General features: G+C 38.8%; 2 protein-coding genes across 2 annotated transcripts in view; both read left to right on the plus strand.

Moving 5' to 3' along the window:
- LOC149189610 (uncharacterized) overlaps positions 1–19,867 on the plus strand; it is a 320,514-nt gene that overhangs the window by 155,377 nt on the left and 145,270 nt on the right. The window lies entirely within an intron of this gene.
- Positions 7,497–8,473, plus strand: LOC149189612 (uncharacterized). The gene is made up of 2 exons (XM_089413247.1): positions 7,497–7,762; positions 7,873–8,473. The coding sequence occupies exons 1-2, from the start codon at positions 7,635–7,637 to the stop codon at positions 8,333–8,335; spliced, it is 591 nt and encodes a 196-aa protein (XP_089269373.1). The 5' UTR covers positions 7,497–7,634; the 3' UTR covers positions 8,336–8,473.

The following is a 19,867-nucleotide window of genomic DNA, read 5'->3' on the forward strand; positions in this document are numbered from 1 at the left end:
TGCCACCAATCATTGTACAAGAGAAATGTGCAGGGTTAGCAGGAATACTCATCATGGATGGATATGACTGACACGTAAGGAAAGGAGATAGGTAGAAGAATATATGCCACTGAGAAAAAAATCAGTTTATATGGCGGAATAAACTATTAATAATTGCATTCTATAGTTTTCTTGGGAGAAAGAGCCGCAGGTATGTGGCTCCATGCGTGGAGGATAGGAGGTCTGTCTGGGAAGCGTATCACTTAATTTTGGGTACAGATTCCTTGTTGAATATAGCCGCTATCAGAGGAATACATGTTGGATGTTTTTCTGTGCTATTTGGTGAGGTTTATCTTTGTTACAGGCCGTAGGAATAGAGCTGCTACAGTAGCTTGTTGCTAAGACTATTCGGTGGGTATGAAGGCATGTATAAGTCCTCTCTAGGACGCATATGCCCAGGCTTGAGTGTAGACAAGTCAGAATTCTTCCATGTAGTTTGGGACTGTTTCAAGATTCGTTGAGAGGCCCACACTAACACCTTATCTATTCACTGTTTGCTCTGGCACTCCTAAAGTCTGAAATTGATTTGCTAAAACATGGGGCTCAAAACCTCACTTCATGCTTATTAAGCACCCAGTCCCTATTTATTAGGCACCCACATTCTCCTCTATGTTTGCACCTGCATTTCCAACTTGTGTCATTTATGTGAACACTCTTGACAATGCCACCAATCATTGTACAAGAGAAATATGCAGGGTTAGCAGGAATACTCATCATGGATAGATATGACTGACACGTAAGGAAAGGAGATAGGTAGAAGAATATATGCCACTGAGAAAAATCAGTTTATATGGCGGAATAAACTATTAACAATTGCATTCTATAGTTTTCTTGGGAGAAAGAGCCGCAGGTATGTGGCTCCATGCGTGGAGGATAGGAGGTCTGTCTGGGCAGCGTATCACTTAATTTTGGGTACAGATTTCCTGTTGAATATAGCCGTTGTTAGAGGAATACATGTTGGATGTTTTTTTGTGCTATTTGGTGAGGTTTATCTTTGTTACAGGCCGCAGGAATAGAGCTACTACAGTAGCTTGTTGCTAAGACTATTCGGTGGGTATGAAGGCATGTATAAGTCCTCTCTAGGACGCATATGCCTAGGCTTGAGTGCAGACAAGTTAGAATTCTTCCATGTAGTTTGGGACTGTTTCAAGATTCGTTGAGGAGGAGCTACCAAGCTATAAATAAATGATTGGGTGTCTTCTATGGATAATCTCAGACTATTGAGGGAGAGGAGAATGAGGACTGAAGCTGACAGCCCTAACCAGTGACCAGGATTACCATCAACACTTGAAGCTAACTGTGTTTGTGCCCTAACCAGTATTCAGAATTGCAGTATAGAAATCTCCAGCCCTTGGTGCCAGAATTGCAGCTTCATTAAGTCATATTCATGTTTAAGTGCTTTGGTGTTAGATCTTCCATTTGGAAAGTCAGTATTGACTTTAAATCATTGTTCTCTATATCTCTCTTTGTTGAACAGTTGATGATTAATAATAGGAAGATTCGATCAAGGGTTTTCCCCATCTTGGGGATTTTCCCTGGCTTGAGCCATATTCTTGTGTTCTTATGTCTTGGCTTGTCTTCAACATTTATCTCTTATGTTTTTTCATTAGTTACTGTATGATTGTTGATGGATTAATGGGCAAATGGATGTATGAAGTAACTAACCTAAGCAAAGAACATGTTAACTTAAAATTAACATGGTATCAGAGCTCAGGTGAGGACAAGCCCAAGTATAAGAGATTGCAATCACCAAGAAGCTTCTGAGGAATTTCATTGATTAAACCTTTAGCCCTCTGAGATAACTCTAAGTTCAAGAATAACAAATATGTGACATTCTCTTAAAGATCATGGATACCAATCCAAGAGCTACTCGAAAATCACGGGGAAAGGTTGGAAGTCATCAAGGTATGTTCCTGTATTCATAAGGTATGTTTTGAGTAATGTCAAGATATTTTCGAAGGATTATTTAACAGTCCTAGCTTGAGACTGTATAAGCATATAGGAGGATATACTTAAAGATTGAAATCTTCTATGATCCTTGGAGATAGGGCCTAACCTCTGTAGATGCTTGATTGAAGTATTACAACCCTCATTTTAGAGGACTGTATCATTCTTAAAAGAATAATTTCTCTTGGAGATTCTCAAATCCTTGGAACCTTTCAGATGACAGCTATGGTTTCACATCCATCTCATCCCTTTTCGGTTCATTGCTTATCACTGAGCATTTAAAGCCGAGTTGTTAAAGGGTATATTGAAGACAACCCAGTTTGAGCATGAGTACTGCATCTTTGTTGAGAGTTTGTTGACAATTCTGAATATAAGGATCAACCTTGATTATCCTATGTGGCATACTTTCTGGGAAATTTTTCAGATCAAGGAGCAATATTAGGTAATCAATGATTGTATTGACTTTTGCAGCAAATTTTTTTGGGATATATGTATATTTATGTTATCGACATAATCTGTTAGGTCTGTGAAGGCATTATGGGAGATGTATTGATCACTTGATATCTCAAGGCAATACGTCCTTTCTTCTTAATACCAACTCTAAGGTTCTAAGTGACCTTGCTCTGAACTTGATTTAAGAATCTTGATCTCTAATGATGATGTAATCCTAGCAACATTTGATTGATGCTCTTCTTGAAGGTATCTCGTCTTCATTAAAATCAACAATTAAGTTCCCCACAAGAATTATGGGCTATGCTTAAAAGCCTGACCTATTAAGTTTTCTTGTTGGTAAGTAAGGCAACCATATTTTTTGCTAAGAGGTTCAAATTTGAAGATTGAAGTCGAAGCACATAGAAATGTAAGGAATTCTATTACATCTCATATTCGATGCCTTGACAACCTTATCCTATCTCTGACCTTGATATCAAATTATAGTATCATTTTCTTCAAAGTCAAATGCCTTATCATATTGTGAAATGTGGCTCTTGGTTGTCAAATCTACTTGACCTTCTCTCTCTTGAATTATTGAAATCATTCAAAGCTAAGAATGGAACATCTCCAAGAGCAAAGGTATCAGCTTGATGGAAAGTCATTTTGAAATCATATAAGTGACAACTGAATTAGGACAATTTTATGAAGATATGTCTAAGATTCAGGTTGAAAATTGACTGCGTGTAGAAGTTGTCATGGAATCATTAATAAGTAGAAAAGGGTTCCGCTCTTGTTGTTAAGTTGTATCACTAATACACATCATCGGCTGAATGTTGCAGTGAACCTGTCAGAGGCTGAAACATTCAGATCAAGGACACAACTTGTTTTCGCTGATGAATATGTATAAGGAAATGTTGAGATTAGTTACTGCTGGACATGTATTACTATTATCTCTGGAATAAAACTAAGAAGCCTTGTTAAAAAAACAATGCTTGTATGGACCATATTGGTATATTGAGTAATGATGGGGTTGTCCTGGAAGTATGAAGATCTATAGCTATCAAGGATAGTATCCTGTGCAGTAAAGATACAATATCAGTGGCACTGTCTATGAATGACATCCCTGTACATGCAACACAACATCATTTATGCTCTATTGTCAGCCCACCATTTTGTATGATATTGCTACAAGTCTAGTAGCAGTGGTGATATGTTGTAGGCCCTATATGTTGATGCCTGTGTTACAGGATTGTTCACAATCAAGCTGTAAACCAGTCAAATGCATCTTTTGAAGCTTTTATTCTTGAAGATCGGCTAGGAAAAGAATGGCCTTTGTTGAAATCATCTCAAGAAAGATGTCTTCTCCTGATTAAAGAAGAACCTTGTCAATTCTTCAAAAAGTTCCTCTTTGGTTTGGAGCTTCCTTGAAGCCCATACGAGAAGCTCAAGAAATTAAACATAGCAAGGCTCTACTATAAAATCTTTGGATTAATAGCAGGTTGAAGACAAACCTATGAATACAATTTGAGTATGAGGGAGCTATGATTCAGCTATTGATGACATTTGTCCTACAGATGATAACCCTCTCATTTATCAAAGTAAGAGGGAGATTTTTCTTGAGGGGTCAAGATGAAGGGCTCTAAGATTAAAAGGTTTGATAAGATGGAGATGCTGTTAATTTGGACATAGTCATCTTATGAGGTCTCTATATGAAGACTTTTGAGTGGATCCATGGATATGAATTGTTGCTTACTCAGATATCTTTATTGCCTGAAATACATTGCTGAAATTTTTGTTGGTTAGACAGTATGGTAAATGAAAAGTGCACATCTAAAATTCACATTACTTTATGAATAAATCAAAATCTGAAATCTGGATCATTATGAAGGCTGAAATCAGCAAGTATGGCTTCAGTGAGCCATTTATGCACTCCTTCGTTGTATATTGTAGAAGAAGATTTCGAGAATCCAGTATTTCTCATACCACCATATATGGTACAACAAAGGACAAATTTCTATGACATGTTTGGGTGGACAGATCTTATGATGAGAAGGCTGTCAGATGAACACAATGCACCCTGAAAAGACAAAGAGGGAGTAAGATCAATCAAATAATGCAAGAAGCAGAGGACTGTGCGACCAAGATCTCTGCTATAAATCAATGTGTTTGCTATACATACATCTATATGTTATGAGGATCCTATTGATCTAGTCTTGACTTTCAGAAAGCAGCTTGGCACTATTCCCTATATGAAGGGATCCTTGATTAAAGATTGAAGATTGAGCTCTGGGAGCTCCTGGGGGCTTGGGATACTTATTGAGCTATGAGCGAACATAGGGTGAATGGTTCACCTTTCTCAATTGGTACATTGTGTACAAGGTGAGTGGTTCACCTTCCCCTGTGATATCCCATGATGGTTGATATGTATGTAGGGTGAGTGGTTCACCTTCCCTTGCTGGTGATGACATATGCACAGGACGAGTGGTTCACCTTCTCTTAATGGCATATAAGCAGGATAGGTGGTTCACCATCTCCTACGGATACCCTAGCGAGAGATGCATATAGGCAATTGTTGACATGTCGGTGGCAGTGTTGTGAAAATCGCGATTAAATCGCGATTTTTATACGAAAAAATCGGCTACTTTTTTTTGCCGATTTTTACTGAAAAAATCGCGATTTTTACTGAAAAAATCGTGCGGGGTCGGGGCAGCACGATTTTATAAATTTTTTTTGGTTTTTCAGTTGCTCATTTGGACAGTGGTGCGCGAGGAGGGAAGAGGAGCTCTTGGAGAAGAGGGTTTTTACTATTTAGCCAAATCTAAGTGCTTAGAGGAGAAAATCAAGAGGAGACCACCGATTTCTCCATAGAAATGGTATGCGGATTAATTTTTTTTTTGTTTTCATTGTTTAAAAACATTGTTTTTGTATGTTTTTCATTGTTTTTGGTTGGGAAACTTGGTATGGGCAACATTTTTCTTTTGTTTTCAAATTTTCATTGTTTTTAAAAAAAAATTGTATTTCTTCATTGATTTGGGATAGGTAACTTGCTATGACTATGGGAACCAATTTTTTTTTTTGTTTTCATTTTTTTAAACATTGTTTATGTTTTTTTCATTGTTTTTGGCATTTGCCATTTGGTTGGGTAACTTGGGTTTGGATTCTGGAATGGTTGGGTAATTTGTGTTTGAAACTTTGAACTTTGGAATGGTTGTTTTAGGTTGGGTTATGGGTAATTTGGATTTTCATTGTACAATCATCAATGTAAAAATTAAAAATTAAAATACTAAATTGTAATTTGTAAATTTGTAACTTGTAATTTTGTAAATGCTAAATTGTAATCCTAATCCTTATTTTCCCATAGGTTCACAACTGCACCAAAACACCATTCAAGACTTCAAGTTTGCAAATTCAAAGTTCAAAAACAAACATGCCAAGGAAATTGGATCCTTTCTGGGAATATGGTGAACCTAAAGCTCCGAATGATAGACAAAACTTGAGTTGCAAGTTGTGTGGAAATGAGATATACGGGGGGGTGTACAGGTTGAAGTTTCACCTTGCACAAATCCCTGGACATGATGTGGGGCCCTGTATAAATACAAATTCTGAAATTATCCAAAGAGCCATGAGATTGGAAGAATTAGAGCACACTAGAGAGGCCAAAGAAGAACTCAAAAGGCAACTAAAAAGGTCAGCTGAAGGAAGTGGGCCAAGTGGCACTGGTTCTACTGCAGCATTAGTCAATCCGGTAGCTGCATCATCATTTTTTGTTTCTCGAACCACACCTGGTTCACAACCATCTATCGGTTCAATGCTAAAAAGAACTGATAAAGAACAAGCTGACAGGTTGATGGCAAAATTTCTCCTCTGGAGTGATCTTCCTTTCAGCGTTGTAAGGAATAATCCATTTTTCCAACCTACTGTTGATGCTATTGCTAGTGTTGGCCCGGGGTACAAAATCCCTTCTTATCATGATTTCAGAGGTCGGATTCTTCAAAATGAAAAGCGCGACTGCACCCAAAGATTGGAGGATTTTAGGGCATCATGGGCACAAATAGGATGCACTGTTATGTCAGATGGTTGGACTGACCAAAAGGGGAGAACCCTTATAAACTTCTTGGTTAGTTGTCCCGAGGGGACTATGTTTATCAAATCTGTTGATGCATCTCATCAAATCAAAGATGCAAGAACTTTATGTGATTTGCTGTATGTGTTTATTTTGGAGGTGGGTGAACAACATGTTGTCCAAGTCATAACGGACAATGCTGCAAATTATGTTGCTGCTGGTAGAATGCTTATGGACAGGCATCCTACTTTATTTTGGACACCTTGTGCTGCGCATTGTATTGATTTGATGTTAGAGGACATAGGGAAAATTCCCTTTGTCAAAGATATTGTTGACTCATCAAAACGCATCACAAAATTTATATATAATCATACATCTGTGCTTAGCTTGATGAGAAGATTCACCAACAACAAAGAGTTGGTGCGCCCCGCCATTACACGGTTTGCCACGAGTTTCATATCTCTTCAATCCCTCTTGAATTCTATGTGGGATGTGAAGAGAATGTTTCTTTCAGAGGAGTGGCGTGCTTTGTCAATGAACCGCAAACCAGAAGGAGAGGCCATATGCAGACTAGTTTCATACCAGGAAGACTTCTGGGCGGGAGTGCAGGAGGTGTGCGCCGTTACTGAACCTTTGGTAAAGGTTCTTCGGTTGGTTGATGGTGAGAAGCCCACAATGGGCTATTTGTATGAAGCCATGGACAGGGCCAAAGAAGCCATTCGGGCCTACTATGATGATAAGGGAGATGATAGGTTTCAGAAACAACTCCTTCTATGGGGAGTTATTGATGAGCGATGGAACAACACACTCCATCGTCCCATTCATGCTGCTGGGCTTTCCCCGAACCCTGCATTTTCTTATGCATGTGGGTTTGATTTTGATGCTGAGATCATGGATGGATTCTTATCCTGTGTCTAGAAGATGGTGCGATCTCCAGAACAACGTATAGAGATCTCTAAATAAATTGAGACATATAAGATGGCAGGTGGCACATTTGGCTTTGAGATGGCTATCACTGATAGGACGATTAAAATGCTAGGTATTTTTTAGTTTGTAACTTTGTTTCAAATTTCATTGTCTCTTCAAATTCCATTTTTTTCTTATGTTTATTTAAAATTTTATTTGTAATTTTGTTGTAGATGCATGGTGGAAAATGTATGGTGGCAGGGTACCCCTTTTGCAAAAGCTTGCCATTCGCATCCTCAGCCAAACATGCAGCTCCTCAGGATGTGAGCGCCACTGGAGTGTATTTGAAAAAATACACAACAAGAAGCGCAACAGGTTAACACTATTTAAAATATTGCAAATTTCCAAATAAATTTTTGAATTCATTAAACAATATTTTTTTTATAATATTAATTATTAATTATTATTTCATGATCTTTGTACAGGTTGGAGTCCCAGCGACTTAATGACATGGTCTACGTCTACTACAATCTTCAATTGTGGGTGAGGCAACTTGAGAGGACACCTGATGTGGATGCCATCTCATTGGATGGGATTGACACCACTGCTGCATGGAGGGTTGAGGCCGAGAGGCCTCTCATGGATTCTACTGATGATTGGTTAGTGCAGGATGTAGTGGAGGGGGAGGAAGAGGAGGAGCAGGAGGAGGAGCAGGTGGAGGAGGAGGAGGAGGAACAGGAGGAGGAGGTGACACCGCCTGCCCGGGCTACCACTACCACCAGTAGAGGACGTGGTCTACCTCCTATAGCTCCTACTTCTAGTTCTTTAGCTTCTAGAGCACATCAGACTCCACTGCCATTTCCACCAGCACGGGCACCAGCATCTACATCTAGAGGGAAAGGGAAAGCTGTGGCATTTTCTCGCAAGAGGGGCAGAGGAAATCAATAGGATTAGACTTTCATTTTATTGTATATGACATTATGACATGATGAGATACATTATCATATTTTTTGTTGATATTTTGAGGCTGAGTTGGGACTCAGGAGTTAGGACTTACTATTCAGGACATGATTCAATGTTATGTGTGATTTTAGCACTAGAAATGATATTAAACATCTTATATAGTAGTTTTTTTATCATATTTATGTGTCAATGTATTTATTTTATGTTGTAGATGGTTTAGATATTAAAAAAATTGAAAAAAAATGAAAAAAATGAATATTTTTGTACCAAACGATTTTTTCCAGATTTTTCCCGATTTTTTCCCGATTTTTCTGATTTTTTCCGATTTGTTCCCCGCGCCGATTTAATCCCGATCGCGCTTTTCACAACACTGGTCGGTGGGAGATGGTTCATCCTTTCCCCACATGTAGGATGTTCAGTCCCTACGATTGTTGGTTAACATGGTGGTGGGATGTCGTTCATCCTTTCCCCACGTGTAGGATCCTTCCTACGATTGATTGTTGTGACTTGTGTTTATAGGATGTGGTTCGTCCTTTCCCTACGTGTGATTGTGATGTGTGATTGTAGGATGTGGTTCATCCTTTCCCTACATGTGATTGTGATGTGTGTTTGTAGGATGTGGTTCGTCCTTTCCCTACGTGTGATTGTGATGTGCGATTGTAGGATGTGGTTCGTCCTTTCCCTATGTGTGGTTGTGAGCAGGATGTGATACATTCTTTCCCTGCTATTGATTCAGTATCATCCTACCCATGTAGTCTGGGACACATGGGAAGTACCTCTCATCTGGCCAATGAGTTGGGAAAAGTGGTTAAGGACCATAGCAATACCGATGGACGCATTGGGTATTTCCGTACTCCCTATGACTAGGATGCTTGGTGTTCTTCAACTTGATCTGGGATCAAGTCTGATTGAGGTTTTACCTCTGGACTGAATTTTGTCAGTGGAGAGTGGTAAGGTCTTGTGACTCACTCTCAGTCAATTCTTCTTCATTATTACTTCAGTGTTCAATAGAGCAGAGCAAAATTGAGATTCAGAGATGGTTCATGATGATCAGAGACATAGTTGTTGGTTTGACAGGTGGAATTCTCCCTAGTTGAGAGGGAGTGTTAAATTTGGCAACTAGGGCCAAATTCCACCATTGGACAAATCATCTATTGGAGATGATTATTGCATTGAACTCCTCTTTTAGAGAGGACCAAAATCGACCTAAAGATCACCGAATTTGGATAAGGAAAATATTTATTTATTTAAAAAGAAATTCTACAAGTCATAATCTTATTAAGGCGGGAAAATTGAAAATTTGAAATTCAAATTTGCCTCCAAGTGTCAAGGTCGGCTTCACCTCCATAAGGACAAATTGTCATATATATATAGGCATCCTCCATCCTCATTTAGATCATCCAAGTGCTCATCCTCTCCTCTGAAATAGGATGGCATCTGAGGCAGGACGCAGGTGGCAGGGGTCAAGATTATGAGGAGGCATATCTCTGTTTAGGGTACAGTTTTCTTGGGAGAAAGAGCCACAGGTATGTGGCTCCATGCGTGGAGGATAGGTGTATCTAGGCAGCATATCACTTGATTTTGGGTACAGCTTTCCTGTTGAATATAGCCGCTGTCAGAGGAATACCTGTTGGATGTTTTTATGTGCTATTTGGTGAGGTTTATCTTTGTTACAGGCCGCAGGAATAGAGCTGCTACAGTAGCTTGTTGCTAAGACTATTTGGTGGGTATGAAGGCATGTATAAGTCCTCTCTAGGACGCATATGCCCAGGCTTGAGTGCAGACAGGTCAGAATTCTTCCATGTAGTTTGGGATTGTTTCAAGATTCGTTGAGGAGGAGCTACCAAGCTCTAAATAAATGATTGGGTGTCTTCTATGGATAATCTCAGACTATTGAGGGAGAGGAGAATGAGGAATGAAGGTGACAGCCCTAACTAGTGACGAGAATTTCCATCAACACTTGAAGCTAACTGTGTTTGTGCCCTAACTAGTATTCAGAATTGCAGTATAGAAATCTCCAGCCCTTGGTGCCAGAATTGTAGCTTCATTAAGTCATCTTCATGTTTAAGTGCTTTGATGTCAGATCTTCCATTTGGAAAGTTAGTATTGACTTTAAATCATTGTTCTCTATAACTCTCTTTGTTGAACAATTGATGATTAATAATAGGAAGATTCGATCAAGGGTTTTCCCCATCTTGGGGATTTTCCCTGGCTTGAGCCATATTCTTGTGTTCTTATGTCTTGGCTTGTTTTCAACATTTATCTCTTATGTTTTTTCATTAGTTACTGTATTATTGTTGATGGATTAATGGGAAAATGGATGTATGAAGTAACTAACCTAAGCAAAGAACATGTTAACTTAAAATTAACACACTCGCATAAGAAGACCCACGTAGACGATTACCAAAGGCAGACTCGCATAAGAACATCCAGGTAGACAACTACCAAAGGCATATGTGCAGAGACAGGTACAGGTGTGTGGATCTGGACCCATTAAGAACCTCTCACACTATTATTTCTGTTATTGATAAAGCAAAATTTGTCACAAGGAAAACAGGTGAATGAGGCTAGGGGCTAGAAAATCCAGTTAACAAGCCTAAGCTACAAGCTATGGGATACAAGTGAAAACAAGAAAGAAGACCCTAAGAAAGGGTGACCCACGAGTGTTAACCCTAGAAAAGGGAGATGTGCTACTCAGCATTAGATAGTGCAGGCAGATGTAGATGGAGATGTAGAGAGAATACAACCAGTGAAGAACCTGATAAATCTAATGTGTAGACAAAACTTAAAAGAATGAAATTAAAGGAAAATGTGAAGAAGTTTTGGACCCTACTCACTAGGGGAAATGTTAGTAGAAACTATACTTAAAGCATGGTCAACTTTACATGGGGAAATGTCCAGAATTATGTCAATAACTACAAAATTGAGATTTGAAGATCAATACTCATTTCCTCTGACATGGGTATGTTCAACATTTCAGTTATTTACCAGTACCCAAATCACTTTGTTAATATTGAATTTAATATCCTCATACTCTTCTCAAAGGATAAAGAGAAATATTAGGGTTAACCATATATATCCCAAAATTATATGAATAAAGTGTAATCATGTAAATAATTTCTAGATATAGATGAAAAAATATAACATACCTGGCATGCTTTGCATATGCTTCATAGTGTTCCATGAGCATCTTCCCAGCTTGTTCATTCAAAGAAGACTCCAGGAATGGTTCTACAAGTAGGCATCTTATGACCTACAACAGTAATCCAAAGTTTAGAAAGGGAAATAAATTACTATTGTTTATGGCAAAAATCATGTACCCCGGTCCCTATAACTAAGATCCAAGAATGCATACAAACTGCATGAATGTCCATGCCAGTTTACTGTTGCAGAGTTGATAAAAATTGGAGTTCAAACAATAATACAAGGTGTGCTAACTATGCAACAAATAACAATAAAAAATCTTCCAACAATTTTTTTTCTTCTTCACATGAATTCCAGTCAGTTCTCATTGTGCAGTGCGCACAGATCACGTCAAATGTAACATTTGAATACATTTTTAAAATCAGTCAAGGCCCAGACATTCGGGAGAAAAAGCGAAGGTCTGTATTGACCTCATAAAGCCGGATTCCAAGTCATCTCATAGATCTGTAATTATGAAGTCCTATCCATTATTGAAGCTGTTGTCACTATGAACAGGAACCTAAATTCTTGTGAAAGCATTTTTGAGCTGTCTAACTTTCAAGGCCGAGACATCCTAAAGAAAATCTGAACTGTTATGTCACATTCCTCGGCATGTGTTTAAGATTATATCTCTGGTTATTAAGCCACAGACCTGTTCTAATTCTTGAAGAAGGGTCGAACCCTTGCTCCTTTTTTAAAGTCTATACAGTGAGCTAGAAATAGCTCTACCAGCAAGGGAAGAGTTAAAGATCCTCACAAAAGGATAGCCGCAGTTGTTAGAAGACTATTTATGCAAAATATTAAGGCTGTAGAGTACTGGTGATTAGCCCTAACCAGGCCAATGGTAAAGAAAGCCAAGTAGCATTTTGATATGAATAGCCAGGCTGCAAGCTTAAGGACCGAACTTCATATAGACCTGTGCATACATATTTATAGGGAGTCCGAAACCTGTAAGTGACAGGGACGCTCACACTTCTGTCACTTTGTTTAAAATTCATTTTGCAGAAGATGAAATCGTGTATCCCTGTTCTAAGGATATATATAGATAGTTTGATCAGAGATATAAAGCGCCGACCTATGGAACCTAGTGACATGGATAGACTGCAGTAATGTTTTAACATATCACTAATGGAAATCGCTCTCTATGTCATGGATCAAAATTACAGTGAGACATCTCAATTATGCTCACAATATTACAATGGTTTGTTTATGGCTTTCAATAGTGACATCAAAAGAAGCATCAATATATCTTGGTTCATTCTTGTATGGTATCTCTACAGTGGTATCAATATTAAGGTACTTCTACAACAATCGCATATATGGTATTCTTTTTTCGCATATACTGGTTAGTTCTATTGTTTATTTTGGAGTGACTTGTCTTAGCTTATACTTCATATAGAGGTCACACAATATTTTCTGTAGCCCTCATAATGAACACATATGTTACAGTGAGATATACACAGTAATCATGCCTATGATGAATGTACATTGAATCTCATTATATGACTATGACAGTAACCTATGAACAATTTCTTCATGCCAACTCTCACCATTCCCGAGCCCAAAAATTTGGTGTTCTAAATACCTTTGCTACTAGTGCACTGAGGGTCTCGGATGAAAACCACATGGATGAAGAAAAATCCCACCACCTTGATGTTTTTGAAAAGAATGGATATAGTAGACATCGAGGTCTTTTGGCTTTTCAAAAAGCTAATAAAGGCCCTTCGATTAAGAATCTCTTGATGAGCATTCTTCAAATGTTCCTCTTCCTTTCATCCATGGAACCACAGATAAGATTGCTCGTATTCTTAAGCATAATAATGTCTCTGCTACCTTCAAGGCCCTTAATACTATTAGGAGCTCCCTTAGATCTGTTAAGGACTCGGTAAACCCTAAGGACATGAAAGGGGTTTATTCAATCCCCTGCTTGTGTGGGATTCCCTACATTGGAGAGACTGGTCGCTCCATCAATCTGAGAATTCGAGAGCATGTTGCAAACATCAGACATAATTGTTCCCGCTCCTTAGCTATTGTTGAACATGCGGAGAAAACGCAGCACCATGTCTGCATTGAAGATTCTAAGGTCATTACGAATATTGATCATTTCCACCATAGGAAGTTGAGAGACGCTATTGAAATTGAAAACAGACCAATAATCTCAATAGGGATGATGGTTGGAAATTGAGTAAGAGTTGGGTTTCGACCCTTTCTTTTTATTTTCATTTTATTTTATTTCTTCCTCTTTTTTATTTTTTTTATATATTTAATTGATATCTATATATATATATGTATGTGTGTGTGTATTTATAATAACTATATTAATCCATTAGTGATTCCATTTGTATGTAATTGTTACTATTATATATATATATATATATATAACCACCTCTTGAATAATAATCAATTAATAATCTTTCTTTAATTTCATTTTAACCATTTTGATAAGAATCATTTATTATTTTTTGGAATTAATTCCATTATAACTTTCTTAAAACTAAATTAGTTTTTCAATATTAAATGATTTTATAATTAATAAATAATTAAATTCTTTGGTTTCAATTTCTTAACTAAAAACTAGCCGTTGTGGTTAGTTTTTATTAAATAATATTATTTTCCTAACGGCTAATTCTGGAACTTGATGCATCCTCTCACTATTTAATCCATTCATGGATCTGTTTTTTTCACCTTGGTCCTGAAGATGAACCTCATTAGTAGGTTCGAAATGTTGACCAGGAAAACACTGTGATTAGTCCAAAAGTTCGCCTTGAAAACCTCTATATATGAAAATAACCTCAATCTTTGACCTTGATGCATGTGCAATAACCTTATGGCAGTGTATGGACATGACAATATTCATTGTTGCATGTCCTTGCTCTATTTGAGAATGGTTGACCAAACACTTTGTCAAATGATTGCTCCGGCATCAGAGTTGCAGATCGAATAAGGGTGTTTAAGGTAAAGGATCCACCTTCAAATTAGACAAAGAGTATCCGATCTTAAAATAAAAGCATATCTTCTGAATCAGTGTTAGAGAGATCACGCATCAAATAGATCATCCTCAGGCATTTACATAAGTCAATGTACGGTTTTCTTGAGGTAGGGATGGCATCAGACTTGCAGTTAGTCATACGGTCAGTTGGAATCAGAATAAGAATTGATATGACAGTCTAGAGGTCTTTATTTTGGCAAGTCTCTGGTATATGAAAAGTCTGATCTAAGTTGATCTCAGACATCTATCTCTCTGGTCCTCTACAAAATCAAATAAAGGAAGAAGCACAATCTTCCTGATTGCATCCATAAAGAAAAAGCAGTCTAGAAGACCCAGGACAATGAATTATTACAAACAACAAGAATTGAAAGCATCTGATTCATTCATCTCATATAGGAATGGTCTTCCTGAAAGTTACAAGGATACCTCTCTGTAAAGATTCCTATACAGCATCAGTCCTACTATGTGTACCACAACCCCATGTATGACATCTCAACGAATATAACTCAGCATCATCTATGTTCTCTTCTCAGTCCAACTTCATGTCTGATATCGTTATAAGTTCAGTAGATATGACCGTGTTATAGTCTTGTTCACAAACGGAGTTGTAAACAAGACAGACGTAAACTTTGGATAACCTATTTTTATTAAAGGTCATCTACTATGAAGCTACAAGAATCTGTCAGTCACAACTTATGATAAGAAGTGCAGCTCACTTGAAGTCCTCATACTTAAAGATCAGCTTGTAACATCTCTCTGTATCTATCAGCATGCAAACAAAGGTACCTTGATGAAAGTGCATGACCTAAGCACAATTTTAGCATCTTGATTTCTCATAGATATATTGGCCAAGCTGATATACTAATAGCTGTCATCTAGTAATAAAGGATCACAGTTATACTGAGATAATCTCATGAATAGATTTCTTCTTCCTGGGTGAAGAAAGGTTTTAGAATTTCTCTTTGAAGCTTCCTAAAAGTCTGTTTCTCCCATAAGAGAAGTGCTTGATAACCCTCCAGGACAAGACTTCAGAGGGAGCTCCTGATGATCTTGCTTTCATGGAAAGCAAGTCATATCAGTTGAGTATGATGGATCTATAACAAGATGGTTATGATTAATGCAAAGTTACTCCCCCGATATTCAACGGGAGTTGACTCTTGGAAGTCAAGATGTAGGACCTTGCTTTGATTCTGAACTTAAAGGTCTGATAAGATGGAAAGTTACAGATTTGGATATGGACAACTTATGGACACTAGAGTTCTTGATAAACAACTAATCAGGCATATGTCATTCACGAAGATTTTAAGACAACTTATGGCTATGCCTCATTACTGCTCATTAAGATTTATGCTAAGGATTGCTGAATTGGCTGTATGGTGAATGGAAAGAGCACATATAGGTTTTGGATCTCCTAGGACCTCCCCTTTACCTTGTAAGATAATCAAGATTGAAGTCTGCTGCTCTAGGAGCACCATTGAGGCTGAATGAATAAAGCTGCTAGCAATTCTTATAACAAAGACATTTGAGAAAGCTCTTCTGTGAGTCATTTGAACATGTGTTGGAAATCACCATTAGACATCAGGTACCACTTTATTTGGGATATGGCTCAATGGGGAGCAATCTAGCTCCATCACTGCAGGATGGATGTGCAGGTTATCAACATTCTCTCAAACCCCATGATGAGGACTGGTTTAAACTTCCTTCAGAGAGAGAGATTGGGAGTCCTGGAAAGACCCTACTACGAGGATCTCAGTTGAACATTGAGCTCTGGGAGCTCCTAGGGGCCTGAGGTAGTTCTTTGAGCTATGAGCGACCATAGGGTATGTGGTGTGCAGGGTGAGTGGATCACCTTCCCCTCTAATACTCCATCGCAGTTGACATGTGTGTAGCGTTAGTGGTTGACCTTCCCCTACGATTGCGGACACGTGTGTAGGGTGAGCGGTTCACCTTCCCCCACTGTTGATGACATATGCATAGGATGAGTGGTTCACCTTCTCCTATGACATATGAGCAAGATGAGTGGTTCATGTTACACAACAATTTGTCACCATCCCTGCTACCCTTGTCCCGTATCTTGGAGGACTCATTCCGGGACCTATGAGAAGTGACATGGCCTAAAAGCACTTGCATTACATTCCTCTAAACATGAGCTTTGTTTGCCCTGAAGACTGAAAAACCCTAAAACTAACTCTTTTTCCATTGGCGCGATTCCACAGTTTAGACCTCGCGCCAAGGGGGCAAATCCTCCAAAGAGGGCACGCCCATTGGCGCTCTGTCATAGAACCTCACCCGCGCCAACCATAATCAGAGGTGTTTTTTAACAAACAAACAACGGAAGTTTCGTCCTAACAAATTCCTGGACTGAATCTATCTTGAGTTGGGTGGGTTGGCTACGGATTTCCATAGAGAGGAAGTGGTTTTCCACCTCTCATGGAAGCTTCCTTGATGATATGGCCAATCCCATGATTATTGTGGATGATCCCAACTCCCCTTCCTCCATCTATAAAAGCTTGCCCATTTCCTTTGCAAGCTAGTTTTGCTAGTTCGATAGTTCCAGAGATTGAGAATTGTCAAGTTTCCAAGAGCTTCATGCTGCAAGAGCCTTCTTAGTTCCCACAGAGCTGCATCCTGTTCCTTGCTTGGATTTAGAGGAATGTAACTTTAGAGGAGTGTGTTTAGGCCATGTCACTTCTCATAGGTCCCGGAATGAGTCCTCCAAGATATGGGACAAGGGTAGCAGGGACGGTGACAAATTGTTGTGTAACAGTTCACCTTCACCTGTAGATACCCCAGTGAGAGATGCATACAGGTATCTGCTTGTGGACATGTCAGTGGGACGTGGTTCATCCTTTCCCCACCTGTAGGATGCTTATTCCCTACGATCTGTGGTTGACATGCCAGTTGGATGTGGTTCATCCTTTCCCCACGTGTAGGATCCTTCCTACTATTGCTGGTTGGCATGCATGTAGGATGTGGTTCATCCTTTCCCTACTCTCGATGATTTGCATGCATGTAGGATGTGGTTCATCCTTTCCCTATGATGGTTGTGATGTGTTTGTAGGATGTGGTTCATCCTTTCCCTACAATGGTTGTGATGTGTTTGTAGGATGTGGTTTTTCCTTTCCCTACGTGTGATTGTGAACAGGATGTAATATATTCTTTCCTTGCTGACGTTCTTGCATCATCCTACCCATGTTGTCTGGAACACATGGGAATTACCTCTCATCTGGCCAATGAGTTGGGAAAAGTAGAAAGGGACCATAGCACTATCGATGGACGCATCGTGTACTGTTGTACTCCTTATGTCTAGGATGTATGATGTTTCTTCAAATTGATCACTTGGGATCAAGTTTGATGGTTATGTGGACTGACTTTTGTCAGTGGAGAGTGGCAAGGTCTTGTGACTCACTCTTGATCGATTCTACTTTATTATTCATATCAGTGTTCAGTAGAGCAGAGCAAAGGTAAGATACATAGATGGTTCATGATGACAGGATGGCATGATGATCTATGATGATGGATGGATTGGCAGGTGGAGTTATCCCTACTTGTGAGGGAGTGTTAAAATTGGCAACTAGGGACGCATTGCATTTTCGACAACTCCTTTGGGGAAAATAATTACAATATTGAATTCCTCTCTTCGAGACGACCATAATCGATATAAAGATTGTCTCATTTGGACAATCAGAAGTGGGATTTTGAATTTTCGTATTATCTCATGCAAATTATTAAGGTCGACCTCTCCTATATGTCGGCTTATCAAGCCCAATGGACACGTCTCTTGACCCCATCGAATAGTATATAGAGAAGTACTCCCTCACATTATATCACATAATATATCTCTCTGAAATGGCCATAGGTAGAAGGTTAGCTCCAACGAAGATGGATGGGACTGTTTGTTGTTTTGTTTGTGCTACTTTTTGTGCTGGGTTCCCTAGGCTGGAGGCCGCATCCACTAAGGAATGTTTGGGCTTGTATGAATTCTTTTCTGGGCTTCCTTTGCCTTCTACTTCAGATCCGAGCTATCCTGGAAGATGACCGCAAGGGTTTTATGATGTGAAAACCCTTCTCTTTGGTAGGCCGCTATCTCTGGTAATCTAATTCATGCTAGCCGTAGGCTCTATCATGCTACTCAGATCGTCAAAAGGATGATCTTCATCTTTGGTTAAACGTAGACCCTTCTTCATGGAAGTTGGTTGGTATTCAGGTTTGTTTATGGGCTGGATTAAGCATTAGGAGGAGGACAAAGTGATTTCAAGAGAAGTTGCAGCAGTAGAAGTGTTTACAAGGGTTGTATGTCACAAGCCCTAACGTGGAGCAGCAGAGGCTCATACAAAAATGGTATATCCTCCTCATTTCTACCTCCGTATTTCTACTATGATTGGGTCATCTATTGATCTAAGGGATGTGCCTCTAGATGTTCTATTGACAAGTCAATATTGACCTTTTATTGTACTCTCTCTCTGCTGAACAGTTGATTATAATAATAAGAATAATTGATCAAGGGCTTACCCATTGTGGGGGTTTTCCTTGGCTCGAGCCATATTTCGTGTTCTTTTGTCTTGTCTTATCTTCAACACTTATCGTTCATGTTCTTTCGTTAGTTAATGTTCAATGTGATTGCTAATGATTTAATGGGCATATGGTTGAATGAAATAATTAACCTAAGCAAAGAACATGTTAATCCAAAATTAACTGTAACCCCTATTGTTACCCTTTCAACTTTCAAGTAGTATGGCATCAAACAACATCTCTATATAGACATGTCTTCCACCCACCCTCGAGTATATTAGAAGCCCTTCAGGTGCACTTGAAATCAGTGTTATATAAACTAATCCACCATCTTGTTGTTATAGTACACCAAGACCAACATTCAAGGAGATCGCTCTCTAGTACTTGGGAATCAGGTAATATGGCTAAGGGTACAATATATCCCCCTTAGTGTCTTGAGATATTGGGTCAAGTACTATCACATATACTTATTTGTCCATAGGACCTTGAAAACCCTAGCCTTAACAACACCAAGCCACATATTTCCTACATAAATTTGACAATCAAGATTTTGGGCATTCCATTAGTTTTGTAATATTTAATTGGGAGGACTACTATTTGAGCGCACTTGAAATCAGTGTTATATAAACTAATCCACCATCTTGTTGTTGTAGTACACCAAGACCAACACTCAAGGCGATCACTCTGTAGTACTTGGGAATCTGGTAATATGGCTAAGGGTACAATATATCCCCCTTAGTGTCCTGAGAGATTGGGTCAAGTACCATTGCTAATACTTTTTTGTCCATAGTAGCTTGAAAACCCTAGCCTTAACAACATCAAGCCACATATTT

The sequence above is a fragment of the Pinus tabuliformis genome, chromosome 3_1, assembly GCF_031772625.1.
Source record: "Pinus tabuliformis cultivar Carrire ecotype Pingquan chromosome 3_1, CPIR1, whole genome shotgun sequence".
NCBI classification, from domain to species: domain Eukaryota; kingdom Viridiplantae; phylum Streptophyta; class Pinopsida; order Pinales; family Pinaceae; genus Pinus; species Pinus tabuliformis.

What these genes read in the sequence shown, in the direction of transcription:
- LOC149189612 (XM_089413247.1), top strand. Translation starts at nt 7,635, where the DNA reads ATGTATGGTGGCAGGGTACCCCTTTTGCAAAAGCTTGCCATTCGCATC. An exon ending in CACAACAAGAAGCGCAACAG is followed by an intron (nt 7,763 to 7,872) that starts GTTAACACTATT and finishes ATCTTTGTACAG; the next exon opens with GTTGGAGTCCCAGCGACTTA.